Genomic DNA, 17855 nt, shown 5'->3' with positions numbered 1-17855 from the left:
TGAGACATTCACAAAGTGACTTTTTTGTTGGTGTCTGTCGTCACAACTTTTCAAGCAAAATGTATATTACCCTCATCTACTTGAATGGTCAAGCCTTGCACTTCCTCAGCCAGCTCAGAGATTTCAACTCGCATAGTATATGTTAATGACAGTTGACAGACTGGATGTTAACAAACAACCTTCACCTCCTTTACAACAGCAAGCAACCTGGAACCTTCAAATCTGGAAGATGGGGGATCAGAGATAACCCCTGACATCCGATTTACCATTACTGACATGGAAGGAACTCTGCTCACCACATCTTAACATGTACTGCTTCCTTTTCTTCATAGATAACACAAACCCTGCTTAATTACTATAGGACATATAATCCCCATAATAAATAGCTTCCAAATACCTTGATGGAATCTCAGAATAGCAAACTGGCCAAAAAACACTGAATTCATTGAAAACCTACAAGTTAGTAAGGGATTGTTATAGGATCAATGCTGGAGAGGTTCTACAGAAAACAGTGAAAGATCAGGGGGAGAACCAGAGATCATCCCTAGAAACTGTATAAAGAGGGTGTGAGCAGGGGAGTGAGAAGCATGTTTTTTTAATGCAAAGTTTTGAATGATTGGAATACCTTGCCTAAGTGTGTGGTATCTGCAGAGAATTTGAGTGTGTTAAGGCACAGTATTCTGAGCTGTGTGTATGACAAAAAAGACCTAGATGAGTTTCTTACTCCATGGGGTCTTAGGGTAATAATACTAATAACAACAAAAGGGATGGTGAAAGAATTACTAAAATCTTTCTGAAGAGAAGGTCATGGATTGGGAGAAGTATTGATTATTTTTTCGATATTGTGGGAACTATAGCAATTAGAGAGAAAAATGTGATGTATATGATGAGTTCTGATGCAAGAGAGGACTCATTGGAATGAAGGTTATAAGTTCTATGGGTTAGTATTTTTATGACAACATCTATGGGAGGATGCGTACTCATTGGAGGAGGGGTACTGGAGGAGGTAGGGGAGAAAAGAGATCTGGGGGGTGATGATTGATAAAAAAATGAAATTCAGGGAGCATATTGCAAAGGTGGTGAGGGTAACTCAGAGGATTGCTGCAATACTGAGAAGGATGCTGCCCTGCAGAGATAAAAGAGTTATCATTCCATTGTATAAGGCCCTGATAAGACCACACTTAGACTATTGTTCTCAGATTTGGTCCCCAGGATTTTAAAGGGATAAATTGACTGTGGAAAGGGTACAGAGGCGGATAACAAAGATGGTTTCAGGACTGTACAATATGTTATGAGGATCGACTGAGGAAATGTGGACTGCAGAGTTTGGTGGATAGAAGAAGGAGAGATGATATGATCGAGACTTTTAAATTGTTGAGAGGCAGTTACAGGGTAGACATTGGAGAGCTCTTTCACTTGGTGGAACGGCAGGAAGGAGCAATGACAAGGGGCCATCCCTGGAAGTTACGAAAGGAGGCTGTGCACAAGAGGGCGAGGAGTGGTTTCTTTGCACGGAGGGTGGTTGAACCTTGGAATGCATTGCCTGAGAGAGTGGTTGGAGTGGGGACGGTTAATGGGTTCAAGGAATGGTATGATAGACTTTGTATTTCCTAAAAACGATCTCTCACGATGAGATTGAGGCCTGGATAATATTAATAATAATATTGTAATTCAGAAAACATTCACAACTTTCCTATCAACCCTTCCCCCCACCCCCCAACAATATGGTGTCATAAAACAACTTACAACTAAACAGATTTAGGACCAAACAAGGACGCTGTGTCCACTTACTACATCTATGGGGAATTTCACAGTTGCTCTTTTGCATGTGTGTGGCACTGTGCTCCTCTACATTCCTTCCCTGTAGGCCTCAGGAACTTGCATTTCCTTCCAAATAGTGCCATCAGCTGGTTAACTGAACTATCATTCTGTATATTGTTTTGCTCATTAATCCTTGTATTTTTCTGATATGTTAAATAAATAAACAGAGTGATTCTTCTTATTATTATTACTATATGTATATTTTCATGGAGTCAGAAGACTCATCATGGGAGGCCCACAGCAACTCTATCTACAAAATATCTATCATATGTCTCCTTGAACATATTCACCAACAAAGTAAAGCACTTGCAACATGCTCTGGCAACCCCCCCTTCGACTTATTCATCACTCTGCAGGCAAAAAATGTAGTCCGTACTAAACAGATTTTTAAACAGCTTCCAGGGGTAACCTCTTGTTTTCTCCCTACTCCTGTATTGAAAACTTTCTGTTGTATCAATCTCATAGGATCCCTCTAGTAAAGAAATTTCTATCATGTTTCCTATTTTTCTAAACTTTGCAACCCACTCACCTTTAGTCTATCCTTATACGGAGCATTCCACAGACCTGTCAGCATCTTGGCCATTCATCTCTTCATATTATTATTATTATTATTATTATTCAGGCCTCCAAGGAGTCAAAAGACTCATCGAGGGAGGTCCTTTCTAAGACATAAAGTCTGTCAAGACTCATCGTAGGAGGTCCTTCCTAAGAACATAAAGTCTGTCACGATTCATCGAGGGGAGGTCCCCCCCTCCTAAGAAACACAAAGTCTATCATACCACTCCTTAGACTCACTGACCGTTCTCGCTCCCACCACTCCATCAGGCAATGCATTCCACGGCTCAACCACCCTCCACACAAAGAAACCACTCCTTACCCTCTTGCTCACAGTTTCCTTTCGTAACTTCCAGGGATGGCCTCTTGTCATCACTCCTTCCCGCTGATCAACCAAGCGAAAGAACTCCCCAGTGTCAACCCTGTAACCACCTCTCAACAGTTTAAAAGTCTCAATCATATCACCTCTCCTTCTATCCACCAAACTCTGCAGTCCACATTCTCTCAGCCGATCCTCATAACTATCCTTGTACAGTCCTGAAACCATCTTTGTCATCCGTCTTTATATCCTTTCCACAGTTAATTTATCCCCTTCAAATCCTGGGGACCAAATCTGAGAACAATATTCCAAGTGTGGTCTGATCAGAGACTTATACAACGGAATGATAACCCTCTTATCTCTGCAGGTCAGTGTCCTTCTCATAATAGCAGCAATCCTCTGTGTTACCTTCACCACCTTTGCAATATGTCCCCTAAACTTCAGGTTTCTATCAATCATCAACCCCAGATCTCTTGTCTCCATTACTTCCTCCAGTATAACTCCTCCCATAGAGTATGCAGCATCCCATCGATGTTTCCCAAACCTCAAGACCTTACATTTTGCTGCATTAAACTGACATCCCCATTCATTTGCCCATCTATCTAGCTTATTTAAATCCTCTTGCAGGGCTACCACATCTGCACTATTACTAATAATCCTTCCCAGCTTCACATCATCCGCAAACAACTGAATATCCCCCTGCAATCCACTGGCTATGTCATTGATATAAAGGTTAAACAATATAGGTCCTAGTACTGAGCCCTGTGGGACCCCACTTGTAACCCTCTGCCTCCTGGAAACTGCTCCACCATACACAACTCTCTGATACCTATCAGACAGCCAATCCTGAATACAGTTGACCAATCTGACATCCAGACCCATGTGCTGCAACTTAAATATCAGCTTATCATGTGGCACCCTGTCAAATGCCTTCGCCAAGTCTAAGAAAATTGCAGTATATGCCTTTCCCTCATCTAATGCTCTTGTAACTTTATTATAAAAGGCTAGCATATTGCTAAAACAAGAGCGTCCTTTCACATATCCATGTTGATTCTCACAGATAACATTACCCTCATCTGCCCAATGCTGTATACGGTCCCTCACTACTTTCTCCAAGATCTTAACAACTACTGATGACACACAGACTGGCCTATAATTAGACACTTCCAGTCTGTTACCACCCTTATGCAATGGCACTATCTTACCTTCCTTCCATTCCCTGGGCACCTTTGCCAAAGCCAGACTTTCATTGAAAAGCCACGTTAAAGGTATTGTCAATTCCCTAGCACATTCTCTCAAAACTCGTGGCGAAATACCATCCAGTCCCACAGCTTTACTGACATCCAGAGTACTCAGTATCTGAAACACACTCTCCTCCTGTACTTCCAGACCTCGTACCAGTCCTATCCCTCTAGCATTAAAACTGACTCCTCTAGGATGAAATACTCCAATAAAGTGTTCATTGAACAATTCCACTATGTCCTCTGCATCAGTCACTCTATTCCCATTTTTATCCCACAATATCATTCTTCCACAGTCATTTCTCCTCCTACTGGCCACATAGCTAAAAAATTCCCTAGGATTTTCTTTGGATCTTAGAGCCAATCTCCTCTCATATTCCAGTTTCGCTTTCCTTACCACACGAGTCACTCTTCTGGCCTGTGTCTTATATTCCTCATGCATCTCTTCACCTGTCTCCTTATATCTCTTCCATAGCCTCTTTTTCGCATGCAATTCCTGTTTAATATTGTTTGTCATCCACTTTACTCCAAATTGCGCCCTCTTCTTCACTCATGGTATACAACTTACCATTGCTGATAACAAATATTCTTTCACAATTTCCCACGCACTGGTGATATCCCGGCCTTCCAATTCCTCCCTCCATGAAACTTCCCGAAGTTGACGTCTAAGACTATTATAATCAACTGCCTTATAATTCCACATAAGTTCCCGTCTCTTTGATACTCCTGCATGTCTATTCATTTTCCAAGTCAACACCATATGGTCACTCTCTCCAACTGGTGGGAGAGACGTCAACTCAGTTATTATCAACTCTTCTGATGCTATAACCAAATCCAAAATTTTTGAACCTCTTGTTCCCTCTGTTACATGTTGCCTAAGACATTTGTCCCTCAAGAATTCTAGAAATTCCATTCCCCTATTGTTACATGCATCTTCCTCTCTCCAATTTATACTACTGAAGTTAAAATCTCCAATAACAATCATTCTCTTGCACTTGCCAAACTTAGCTGTCTAAACATCTCCTGGTCCCCATCCTCTGTGCTCCTGGGTCTGTAGCAACACCCCACTAAATATCCTGTCTTGCCTACCTCTACCTCACACCATACGCTCTCAAAATCATTTGTCTCACTTCCTTCCAAATTCTCCACTCTTAGAGGACATAGGTCATCACTTATCATAAGCAGCACCCCACCACCACGCTTTCCCCTCCTATCCTGGCGAAAAATGCTATACCCAGCGACTTCTATTCCTGTTTTTATATCCCCTTCTGTCAACCACGTCTCAGTGATCGCAATAATTTTTGGCCAGGCTGATGCTATCTGCGCCACCAATTCCTCTCCCTTATTCCGGATACTCCTGGCATTAGTATACAGCATATAAATGCCATTGTTTCTATACCCAGCATTATCCCTTCTAGACTCCACTGGGCTCAGTCTTACCTGACATTGTCTCCCTTCTCCCAAGTATCCATTCCCACAAGATGCCACCCCTGCTATCATCCTCCCTAGGACACACTGACTCGTTCAGAACAGCAATCTCTCCAGATGCCTACGTCCTTCCTCATTCAAATGTAAACGGTCTCTCGCATACAACTCCTCTCTTTCCTCAAACGCACTCCAAGCATCCACATATACCAGTCCTCTCTTGTCACACATTCTCGCTATTATGCCATTCAATATCACCGCTCTTCTGCTCAGCTCATCATTATCATACCTAGGCAACATGCACACTATTTTTCCTCTCTCTGTCTTCTTCCGTACAGTCTCAAGCAAAAATCTCATATCTCTCGCTGCCCGACTTACATTACCACTCAAGTCATTCGTTCCTACCATCACAATCATCTCATCCACCCTTTCACTTCTCTTAATTGCCATAGCCACCCTTTCTATTGTTCCTCCTGGCAAACACTCCTCACGCATCCTATCTTGAACACCACGGATCATTGAGTCGCCATACATTATACCTCTTACCATTCCCTCGCTCCTATTGTTTCCATTCTCTCCTCTTCTTTCATTCCCATACCTCTCTCTTCTACTGTTTCCATTCTCTCCTCTTCTAGCACTCCCATACATCTCTCTCATTCCCTCTCTCCTACTGTTTCCATTTTCTCCACTTCTAGCACTTCCATATCCCTCTCTCATTCTGTCTCTCCTACTACTGTTTCCATCCGCTCGTCTTCTAGCATTCCCATACCTCTCTCTCATTCCATCTCTCCTACCGTTTCCATTCTCTCCTCTTCTAGCACTTCCATATCTCTCTCTCATTCCGTCTCTCCTACTGTTTCCATCCTCTCGTCTGCTAGCATTCCCATACCTCTCTCTCATTCCCTCTCTTCTACTGTTTCCAATCTCTCCTCTTCTAGCACCCCCATACCTCTCACTCATACTCCTTAAATTCTCTCTCTCTCCTACTCTGATTCGCCTTGCATTTATCTCTTCCATTCTCCTAATCTTATCTTTCATACTTCTGCTCTCATTCACTAGACATTCCACCTCCTCTTTCAACTCATCTATCTCCCTCTGCAGGTCAGTCACTCTTAATCTAAATTCACTCTCCCAAACAAAACCATCTCCTAAACTTCCACAGTCACTCACACCTTCCACACTATCAACCATTATTTTCTCATTCTCTCCTATCATACTACTTGTCTTCCTACATTCATTCTCCGTTCCTGGAGCAACAAAGTCGGATATCGATATATCTAATGTACTTATTTCCTCCAACTGCCTGCATTTTGCGCACATACGCTCTCCACTCTCTTTAACAAGCCACATATGTAATTCCCTAGAAGCATACATGCCGCAAGTACTGCATGCCACAAAGTCCCTTATGATATTGCTAATAATTGAGTTCTTAAATGGCGGAGGACTTGGCGTTACGCCACTTGCGACTGCTGCTGAATCCACCATCATTCCTTACTGCCGAGTAGCGTAATCTTTAATAATTATTCAATTAATAAATAAGAGGGGAAAAAAGTACAAACATCAGAACATTTAAGTACTAAATATAATTAAATAAAATGAAATATAACTAAATACAGTAACTTAGCTTCGTTTTGTCTTCCACCGTTACGCGTTCGATATGAGGAATTTCACTTTCTGTTCAATTTAAATCTGTTTCTGTTCACTTTCTGTTAAATGCCTTTGCCAGCCTGGTTGGCCCAGTGGTTAGTGTATCTGCTCTCCAGCCAGAAAGCTGCAGGTTTGAATCCTGCAGTGGGCATGGATGTTTGTGATTGTCTGTGAAATTAGTGGTGGGTGGTGGTAAATGGCGCTGGTGAAGATGATGGTGATGAAGATAGTTGCAGTTAGTGGAGTGGTGGAGACAGAGAGTTATAGAGCAGGTGCCCTCCCTCAATGAGTCCTTGGACTCCCTGGAGGTGTTACGCAATAATAATAATAATAATATTCTTCACCACTTTCTCATCTCCCCCAAAACGAAGGTGACTATATCTGTGTACAGTACTGTGTACAGTAGTCAAGAAGATGCAACCCTACATGCATAGCCTCCCTATCCCAACTTGTCAACGTGTTTTTCAATGTCGTCCAAATAATTCTTTGAGCTGATTTGCTAACTTTTGCAGTATACCCGCTGAACTTCAAATCTCTTCTCATCATCACCTCCAAATTCCTAGCCTCATCAATTTCATTTTTGTACTGTTTGTAATACACAGCATCTAATCTTTTCATCTGAAAGTCTTACACTTGGCCACATTAGATTGATAACCATTTTCCTTTGCCCATACTGCCAATATATTTAAACCATTGCCATTCCCAGTTTTGCATAATCAGCAAACAACTGGATACTCGTCCTTAAATCAATCCTTCTATGATTAATATACAAATTAAATAGTCTTTAAGTACGCTACTAGTCTCCCTCATTCTTTCTTTGCAGTATTCTGTTAAATGCCTTTGCATAATAACATGAATTATCTAGACAGAAAAAAAAAAGGAAAAGAAATAAAAATATAAGATCAGAACCATATAGACAATAATATTATAATTATTATTTTCCTAACCTCCATGGAGTCATAAGATTCATTAGGAAGGTTAGTGCTAGACAGCCCAAAGTCTTTCATATCACTCCTTAAACTCATCCACCATTTACACTTTTACCATCCTCTCATGCAATATATTTTATGTTCTAATTGTCAATCTGATAACCTTTCACCTGCTTAAATGTCTCAATCATATTCCCCCTTTCTCTTCTATTGATCATCCAAATTCTGTTGTTTGCATGCCACCAGCCTGTCCTCATAACTGAACATTGCACTGACCAGCTATCATTTTCATTATCTCTCTTTGTACCTTCTCCAAAGTTATTTCATCCCCCTTCAATTATAGTAACCAAATCTGAGCATAGAAATTCAGATATTGTCAGATCAAAGCTTTATACAACAGGACACCACCTTTTTATCTCTTGTGGTTAATGTCATTCTCAATAGAAGTCCTTCTATTAATGTCCTTCTCAAGGGAATGGAAGGAAGGTAAGATAGTGCCATTGCATAAGGGTGGTAACAGACTGGAAGTGTCTAATTATAGGCCAGTCTGTGTGTCATCAGTAATTGTTAAGATCTTGGAGAAAGTAGTGAGGGACCGTATACAGCATTGGGCAGATGAGGGTAATGTTATCTGTGAGAATCAACATGGATTTGTGAAAGGGCGCTCTTGTTTTAGCAATATGCTAGCCTTTTATAATAAAGTTACAAGAACATTAGATGAGGGAAAGGCATATACTGCAATTTTCTTAGACTCAGCGAAGGCATTTGAGGGTGCCACATGATAAGCTGATATTTAAGTTGCAGCACATGGGTCTGAATGTCAGATTGGTCAACTGGATTCAGGATTGACTGTCTGATAGGTATCAGAGAGTTGTGTATGGTGGAGCAGTTTCAAGGAGGCAGAGGGTTATAAGTGTGGGGTCCCACAGGGCTCAGTACTAGGACCTATATTGTTTAACCTTTATATCAATGACATTGCCAGTGGATTGCAAGAGGATATTTAGTTGTTTGCGGATGATGCAAAGCTGGGAAGGATTATTAGTAATAGTGCAGATGTGGTAGCCCTGCAAGAGGATTTGAATAAGCTAGATAGATGGCCAAATGAATGGGGATGTCAGTTTAATGCAGCAAAATGTAAGGTCTTGAGGTTTGGGAAACATCGATGGGATGCTGCATTCTCTATGGGAGGAGTTATACTGGAGGAAGTAGGGGAGACAAGAGATCTGGGGTTGATGATTGATAGAAACCTGAAATTTAGGGGACATATTGCAAAGGTGGTGAAGGTAACACAGAGGATTGCTACCATTATGAGAAGCACACTGACCTGCAGAGATAAAAGGGTTATCATTCCGTTGTATAAGTCTCTGATCAGTCTACACTTAGACTATTGTTCTCAGATTTGATCCCCAGGATTTGAAGGGGATAAATGAACTGTGGAAAGGATACAAAGATGGTTTCAGGACTGTACAAGGATAGTTATGAGGATCGGCTGAGGGAATGTGGACTGCAGAGTTTGGTGAATAGAAGAAGGAGAGATGATATGATTGAGACTTTTAAACTGTTGAGAGGTGGTTACAGGGTTGACACTGGGGAGTTCTTTCGCTTGGTTGAACAGCGGGAAGGAATGATGACAAGAGGCCATCCCTGGAAGTTACGAAAGGAAACTGTGAGCAAGTGGGTGAGGAGTGGTTTCTTTGCATGGAGGGTGGTTGAACCGTGGAATGCCCTGATGGAGTGGTGAGAGCGAGAACGGTCAATGAGTCTAAGGAGTGGTATGATAGACTTTGTGTTTCTTAGGAGGGGGGGACCTCCCCTCGATGAATCGTGACACACTTTATGTTCTTAGGAAGGACCTCCCACGATGAGTCTTTTGACTCCATGGAGGCCTGAATGATAATAATAATAATAATAATAATAATAATATTGCAGTTTTTCTTAGAGGTACATTCCCAAAATTTGCAGTGTGTCATCTAGACTTCAAAACTTCAAATTTCAATCTATTTCTATTGAAGCATCCCTCCTATGGATGCCAAATTTCAAAACCTTAAAATTATTATTATATTATTATTCCTGACACCTCCAAGGAGTCCGAAGACTCATCGCGGGAGGACACCTACTATTACCATTGTCTCAACCTGCACTGAACCTCTGCTAAGAATCATCTCCATCAACACCATCTACCGCCCACCTCCACCACCACCACAACTAGTATTTTTTTTTGTCTGTAAAAATTGCGTGTGTTCTGAAGGGCCGATTTGTCTGTATTAATATTATTATTATCCCAAGACCTCGTGGAGTCAAAGACTCATCTGGGAGGTGCCTTTATCACACACATATTTCATCATACCGTGCCTTAAACACACTCAAATTCCTTGCAGACACCACACTCTCAGGCAAGGCATTCCAATCATTCACAACTCTGCACGAAAAAACCTGCCTCTCATTCCCCTACTCACACCCTCTTTATACAGTTTCCAGGGATGACCTCTGGTTCTCCCCTGATCTCCCACTATTCTCTGTAGAACTTCTCCACCACTGATCTTATAACAATCCCTTAACAACCACTGATCTTATAATAAGCCCTTACTTGTAGGTCTCTATCATATTTCCCCTCTTCCTCCTCTCTACCAGACTCTGCAAATTACATCTTCTTAATCTGTCCTCATACTCAACATTCCAGAGGTCAGAAATTACCTTAGTCAATCGCCTTTGGACCCTTTCCGAAATCTCTTCATCCTTCTGAAAACCAGGTGACCAAATCTGGGCACAATAGTCCATGTGTGGCCTAATCAAAGCCTTATGCAAACGGAACAAGAATCTCCCAAGTTCTACACGTCAGTATCCTCTAGATCATTCCCAGAAGCCTTTGTGTTGTCTTCACAATTTTGGCGATATGTCCCCTCAATTTTAGATCCTTATCCACTATCACCCCCAGATCTCTTATTTCCTCTACCTCCAACAATATATTCTCGCCAAGCATAAATTCTGCATCCCATCTTTGTTTTCCAAATTTTAAAACCTTACATTTTGCAACATTGAACTCACATCCCCAATCACTCAATTTATTCAGGTCTTCTTGCAAGGCCACAACATCTTCACTACTTTTTATGTTTCGTCCCAACTTTGCATCATCTGCAAACAACTGAATATCTCCATCCAAATCTTTGCCAATATCATTAATATACAAGTTAAACGGTAATGGCTCTAAAATAGACCAATGAGGTACTCCAATAGTGACTTTCCTTTTCCTCGTTATCGCACCCCCATACACAACTTGTTGATACCTATCAGATAGCCAGTCTCCAATCCAATGCACTAATCTAATATCCAACCCCATCTGCTCTAGTTTGACTGTCAACTTATCATGAGGTACTCTATCAAAAGCCTTTGCGAAATCCAAGTATATCATTGTGTATCCTTCTCCTCTGTCCAAGGAAGCAGTCACTTTATTGTAATAAGTAAGTAGATTACTAAAACATGACCTCCCTTTAGCAAATCCATGCTGTCCATCAAAGGTAATACCATTGTTGTCAACCCAACTCTGGATCCTAGTTCTCACAAGCTTCTCCAATAACTTAACCACAACACCTGACACACAGATAGGCGAATAGTTTGATGCTTGAGTTCGATCACCTCCTTTATGAAGTGGCGCAATCTTGCCCTCCTTCCACTTTTAGGAACTTGACCAAGTGCAAGACTCGTATTAAAAACATATGTCAACGCAGGTGTCAACTCTCTGGCACATTCCTTCAGAATACGCGGTGATATATTTTCAAGTCCCACAGCCTTATTTACATCTAGTTTACTCAACTCCCCAAACACCTCTTGCTCACTTACAGTCAGTCTCTCCTCCCCATCATCAACTGCTCTCAATCTCTTCATGAAGTCACATTCACAAGATTGAAAGATCTTTATGAACTACTCATTAAGTATCTCCACCACACATTCTGCAACAGCTGTCTTTACACCATTTTCTCCAATCAATATCATCCTTCCATAATCGTTCTTTCTTTTGCCGGCTACATATTGAAAGAACTCCCTAGGATTCCTTTTGGCTTCATTAGCTAACTGCTGTTCATACCTCTCTTTAGTTACTCTCACCAACCAAGTCACCTCCTTGCCAGGTCTTTGTAGACCTCATGAAATTGGTTATTTCTACTTCTCTTATGCTGCCTCGACAATGCCCCTTTTCTCTGTATCGCATGATTAATCTCTTTGTTCATCCATCTCACACCTACCTTATTTAACCTTCTCACCCTTGGAATACATTTAGACATTGCATCTACTAGATAGTTTTTGAAAAATCCCCCAAGCTACATTGATCTCTTTTCCAGCTAACTCCTCATTCCACGCTACACCCGAAAGCTGTCTCCTGAGCTCTTCATAATCAACCCCCCCCCTTGTAGTTCCACATATACACTTTTCTCACAAGGGTCCTCGCAATGCTGGCAACCACCCAGGTAATCACCTCATGGTCACTCTCACCAATTGGTGGATGATTTGACACCTCATTTATAATTACATCCTCTGATGAGATGACCAAATCCAAGACCCTTAATCCTCGTGTGCCCTCTGTTACATACTGTCTGAGGTAGTTATCCCTCAAAAACTCAAGAAACTCATTTTCTTTACTTCCAGTTGCTATCTCATCATTCCAGTCTATAATGCCATAATTAAAATCACCCATAATGATCACCCTTTTCTTATTTGCTTGGCTAATTTGACTATATATTTCACTATTATTATTATTATTATTATACACCTCCAGGGAGTCCAAAGACTCATCGAGGGAGAGTGTGCCAACAGCATCAAACAATTGGATCCCTTCTAACTACTAACTGTGCTCAAACTTTCTTAACTTTTTGCGAGCCATTAGTAGCAGAGGCTCTACCAATCGACCAACCTTTCACCACCATCCACATTACCTGGACTATAACAACATCCCACCAAGTATTTGATTCCATTCACCTCTATCTCACACCATACTGTCTCAAAACCACTGGCACTATTTCCATCTTGCATCTCTACTTTGTATGGACATAACTCTTTCTCTATCATCAATAGCACCCCCTTCCCTTTTTACCCCTTCTATCCTCACCAAACACATCATATCCTTTCATCTTCTCTATTCCTGTCAGGATGTCATCCTCTTCCAACCATGTATCACTTATCCGGACAATCTTTGGGTGAACAGACCCAATCAGTGCAACCATTTCATCTGCCTTGTTTATTATACTTCTAGCATTGGTATACAAACACAACAACTCATTTCTGGATCTACAGCTAGTTCCACTGATATCACTCACTCGATATGATCTCTCCATGCTAGACTGGGGCCATTTCCCTTTCTGCTTCTTCATTTTAGAACCCATTTCAATTCCAACTGTTTCCTCTTGATCCCTGGTCATCCCATTCCTTTCCTGCCTACACATTCTCTCACCTTCTCTTGGAACATCCACCTTTCTCACACTGTGTACCCCTGTCCACCCTGAGCCTCCCCATTTCCCTGCTCCTCTTGCACACCCATTCTCTCATTTTCTATACTCATACCACTCACTTCTCCATTCATATCTACTTCTTCAATCTCTCCTGTCTTACTCTCCTGCTCTTCCACATCACTCCCCTCTCGATCTGATTCATTCTCTCTATTCATTTCTCTACCTTCCAGCATTCATTTCATTTCTATTCATTTTTCTACCTTCAAGATGAGTCGCTTGGAGAGACTCACACCATAACCACTCAAATGCAGTCCATCGCTCCCATACAGCTCACTTCATCTCTCAAACTCATTCCACACATTAACAAACTGTACTCCGATCTCCTCACAAATTCAGCCAGCATATCATTCTTAATCCTTGCTCTCCTCCTCATTTCACCACAGTCATACCTAGGCAACACACTGGCTACCCTTCCTGTCACACTATTTTCTTTTATCCTTCCAAGCAGCCTCTTGATATCCATTCTGACATGCTCTTTGCCCTCTCTCAAATCATTTGTACCAATTAATACTATTAACTTTATTGCTCACTCCCGCCTCATATCCATTGCCTGCGGGATGAAAAACCGGAGTTTCCGGGTGAAAAAAACCCTGCTACCTCCATATGAGATCGGCTAACTCACCTTCGATTGAAAATCATCCAGATAAAGATTCCTCCTGTCATGACGAGAATCGAACTTAGGCCTATTCCAATTGAAGGGCGCAATGTGCCGTCGTTCTTCCAATTGTGCTATGGAGGCACTTAGTTGCGCTTCCGCAGTTGCGTTAAACTGAAATTCCCATTCATTTTCCCACCTTGCTGGCTTATTCAGATCCTCTTGAAGAGACAAACATCAGCACTACTATATTACTAATAATCATCCCAAGCTTCATATCATTTGCAAACAACTGAATATCTCCTGTAATCCAGTAACAATATCATTGGAATAACGACTGAATAGTAATGATTCAATAATACTAACAGTACAGAACCTTTGGAACTCCACTTGTAACCTTCCTACTCTCTGACACTGCTCCTCATATACAACTTTCTCACATCTTTCAGAAAGCCAGTTACGAATTCAGTCCACTAACCTGATATCCAAATCCATATGTTGCAACTTAATAGAAAAAAGCGAAGAAGAATGAATCCAGTTTTGCATACCATACAATTGCTGGAAGGATAGTTAGTATTCAGTATAGTTAGTATTCTTGAATACTGAGATATAAACACTCACAGATAATTCTATGATATAATACAATATTTCTTTATAAATAAGCTTGCTATTTATTACACCACAGTAACTTTTCTTTTTTATTTGTAGTATGAGCAACATTATGATTACAAAAAAATTGGGACATGGGAGCTTCCCAAAAAGTATAGATTGGTAAGTTTCTTTACTCAAAAGTTCTTTTTAAGCTAGAATGAAATTTCTGTCATTTTTGTAATTATTACCATGAAAAGTCAATTAATTATCTTTAACACAAAAGTGTGATTAGAATGCAAGAGCACTAGCAAGTGCTCTTGCACTTTCTTCATGAGGTGTCATACAGCTTATGAATAGGTGAGTTAGCTTTGCATTAGGAACACCCACCTAAAATACTTTGGTCCACCTCTCTGTGCAGTCCTAGCTCACAGATGCCTAGGAATAGATTCCACAAGGATTGGGTTACAGTCAGGGAAGTTTTAAGACCAAGTCAATGTGGCAGATTCATTGTTGTGGTCCTCCAACCACTCAGTAGTTGTAAAAGCCTGATGACAAGGTGCATTGTCTTGTTGAAAGATGACACTGTGGTTGGGGTAGGCCTCCTGCATATGGATGGAGATGGTCAGCTAACAGGTTCATGTAGCATTCACTACTCAATGTTTGTGGGATGATAACCAGCAGACCTACGGTGTGCCAGGAAAAAGCTCCCTAGACCATAACAGTGACCTGTTGAACCCCAAATGTTCAACCAGGAGATAGGACTTAGGCCAAATGCAAACCCAGTCATCAGCAGGAAACAGGACTCATCACCACTCCAGATGACCTTCTTCCATCTGTCGAGGGTCCATTGCTGATGTTCCTGGGCCCATGTGAGACATTGTTGCCTGATGGCCAGGCATTGCAAACAACAGTCAGTGGAGAGACTGCTGCTGGAAGGTAGAGATACTGCTGTGGTCCAAGAACAGAAGGAAAAAGCTCCCTGATACAATGATACTGCTGGACCTGGCTAAGGCCTTTGACAGGATACCACATGGAATTCTAATCTGTAAACTGCAATATATGGGAATGGATATTGGTTTGGTGAGATGGATAAGAGGGTGGTTAATAGAGAGATACCAGAGAGTAGTTTACTCAGGAATAGAGTCCAAAAGATGCCTGTGACTAGTGGTGTGCCACAGGGTTCTGTTCTTGGACCACTGCTGTTTAATTTGTTCATTAATGATATAGGGAAGTATCTGAGAGGAATGGTTCATTTGTTCGCTGATGATGCTTAGTTGGGTAGGGCAATAGTTTGCAGGATGATTTGGATAGATTGGAGGTCTGGGCTAAGGAGAATGGATGTCAATTTAATGTGGCAAAATGTAAAGTTATACAATTTGGGGTGAAAAGATTAGCAGCAGTATATCACATTGGTGGAACTGTACTCCAGGAGATTGATGAGGCCAGGGACTTGGGAGTGTTGGTGGATAGGGAGATGAAGTTTAGGGGGCACATTGCAAAAGTGGCTAAATCAGCTCATTAACTCACTTGGTTGTTGAAAAATACTTTGACAAGCAGAGACAAGCAAGTTATTGTTCCTCTGTACCGAGCCTTGATAAGACCTCATCTCGACTACTGTACCTAGATTTGGTCACCTAGTTTTCTTCCTGATGGGGAGGAGGTTGAGATGATCTAAAGGCACATGACCAAGATGATAGCAGGTCTCTGGAATGAACCTTATGAAAACAGGTTGAAGATTTGTGGGTTGCAGAAATTGGTTGATAGGCAGAAAAGGGGAGATATGATTGAGACATTCAAATTGCTAAAGGGTTTCTATAGGATTAATTCAGAGGATATTTTTGAAAACAGGACTGGTGGTGGGAGGACTAGGGGGACATCCAAGGAAGCTGGGCAAGAGTGTGGTTAGTAAGCATGTTAGAGATGGGTTTGTTACATTTAGAGTGAATGAGTGAAATAAGCTGCCAGAGTCTGTTGTTGGTGCTATGACAGTGAATGAGTTCAAGTCAAAGTATGATAGATACTGTGTGAATGTCAAATAGTTGTGATGGACATGATGTTCAGGGCCTCCCTCAATGAGTCTAAGGACTCCTTGAAGTCGCCGGTAATAATAATAATAATAATAATCATGGGTACCCTTGTCGGTCTCTAGCAGTGGAACCCCAAGCAAAGCAAGGTATGGTACATGGTACATGTGGAAATGGGTTGAACTGTTGAACTGCCTCACTGGCAGGTGAGCTGTGTGACTGTGCATGTCATTACTGAGATAATAGTCATGACACCCGATGCTCACCTCTAGGATTAACCATGCATGGCTGATCAATGTGAGTTCTTCTACTGGATGTCTCTTCATGGTAAATCCAGTCCTGGTACACTATAGATGCAGCAGTATACGGGAGTAACTGGCTCCTACCCTCCAGGTCTCAACTATCTGTCTGCAGCCAAATTGGCTTATGTGTTGCCACATTTCTCCATTACTGGCGAACGTTTACTGATTACATACAGAGGATAGGTGTGCCTATTTATAGTAGCTGTATATGACGTTGATATAACATGGTACTTTATTTTTGCACCAAACATATAAATCATGGGAGGACCTAATGCAAAGCTAACTCAGTGTAATACAAAGATCAGTTGAACTGAATTAGCAGTTCAACAGATGCTATTATTTCCTGTGCATCACTACATTATAGTTTCCCAAAAGATAGTTTCGGCTTATAAGATGAAAGATTTGTGGATAAAGTGAAACTGATGAGCATGAATGAAAAAATTTTCTTGAGAGCAAGTGCCAGAAGTATGGAGGGAGTAAGAAATATGACAGCAAAGAATCAAAATATGGGAAAAGTGAGAATTTTGGCAAGATAGTTATTGAAAGTAAGTTGGCAGAAGTGAGTGAAAGTACAAAAGAAAAGATATAAAATGAGAAGAATGAAAAGATGATAATGAAAGAGGTAGCATACTTTGTAGAGTCCTGCACAGGACAAAGTGGGAGGTTGAATTGAAGAAATGCCTTTTGAGTGGTAAGGCAGTGATGCATCAGAAAGGTGACATGTCAATAAAGGAGAAAACAGAGTATGAAAGAGTAAAAGAGGGATTGTGAGGTGTGAGTTTTGTATAGTGATTCCATGATAAGAGGAGAGTGTGAAACAGTTGTGTCTGTCTGGAGCAGAGATTAGGGATATTAGTGATGCTGTTAGTGCTTCAAGTGGTATGCAAGAGGATATGAAAGAGTTGCTA

At 41.2% G+C, this 17855-nt stretch overlaps 1 protein-coding gene across 1 annotated transcript in view; it reads left to right on the top strand.

The window, feature by feature from the left end:
* Positions 1-17855, top strand: part of LOC150106747 (protein Flattop homolog) — a 64691-nt gene that overhangs the window by 2796 nt on the left and 44040 nt on the right. The window contains exon 2 of the mRNA XM_090393467.1: positions 14739-14801. Coding sequence (XP_090249593.1) covers positions 14739-14801 — 63 coding nt within the window. The remainder of the gene's footprint in view (positions 1-14738; positions 14802-17855) is intronic.

This window comes from Typopeltis vanoorti, chromosome 5, assembly GCF_054136105.1.
Source record: "Typopeltis vanoorti isolate ZY-2024b chromosome 5, IOZ_Tvanoo_1.0, whole genome shotgun sequence".
NCBI lineage: Eukaryota > Metazoa > Arthropoda > Arachnida > Uropygi > Thelyphonidae > Typopeltis > Typopeltis vanoorti.
Note: the sequence above shows the minus strand (reverse complement) of the source record. Positions and strands in the feature narration are given on the sequence as shown.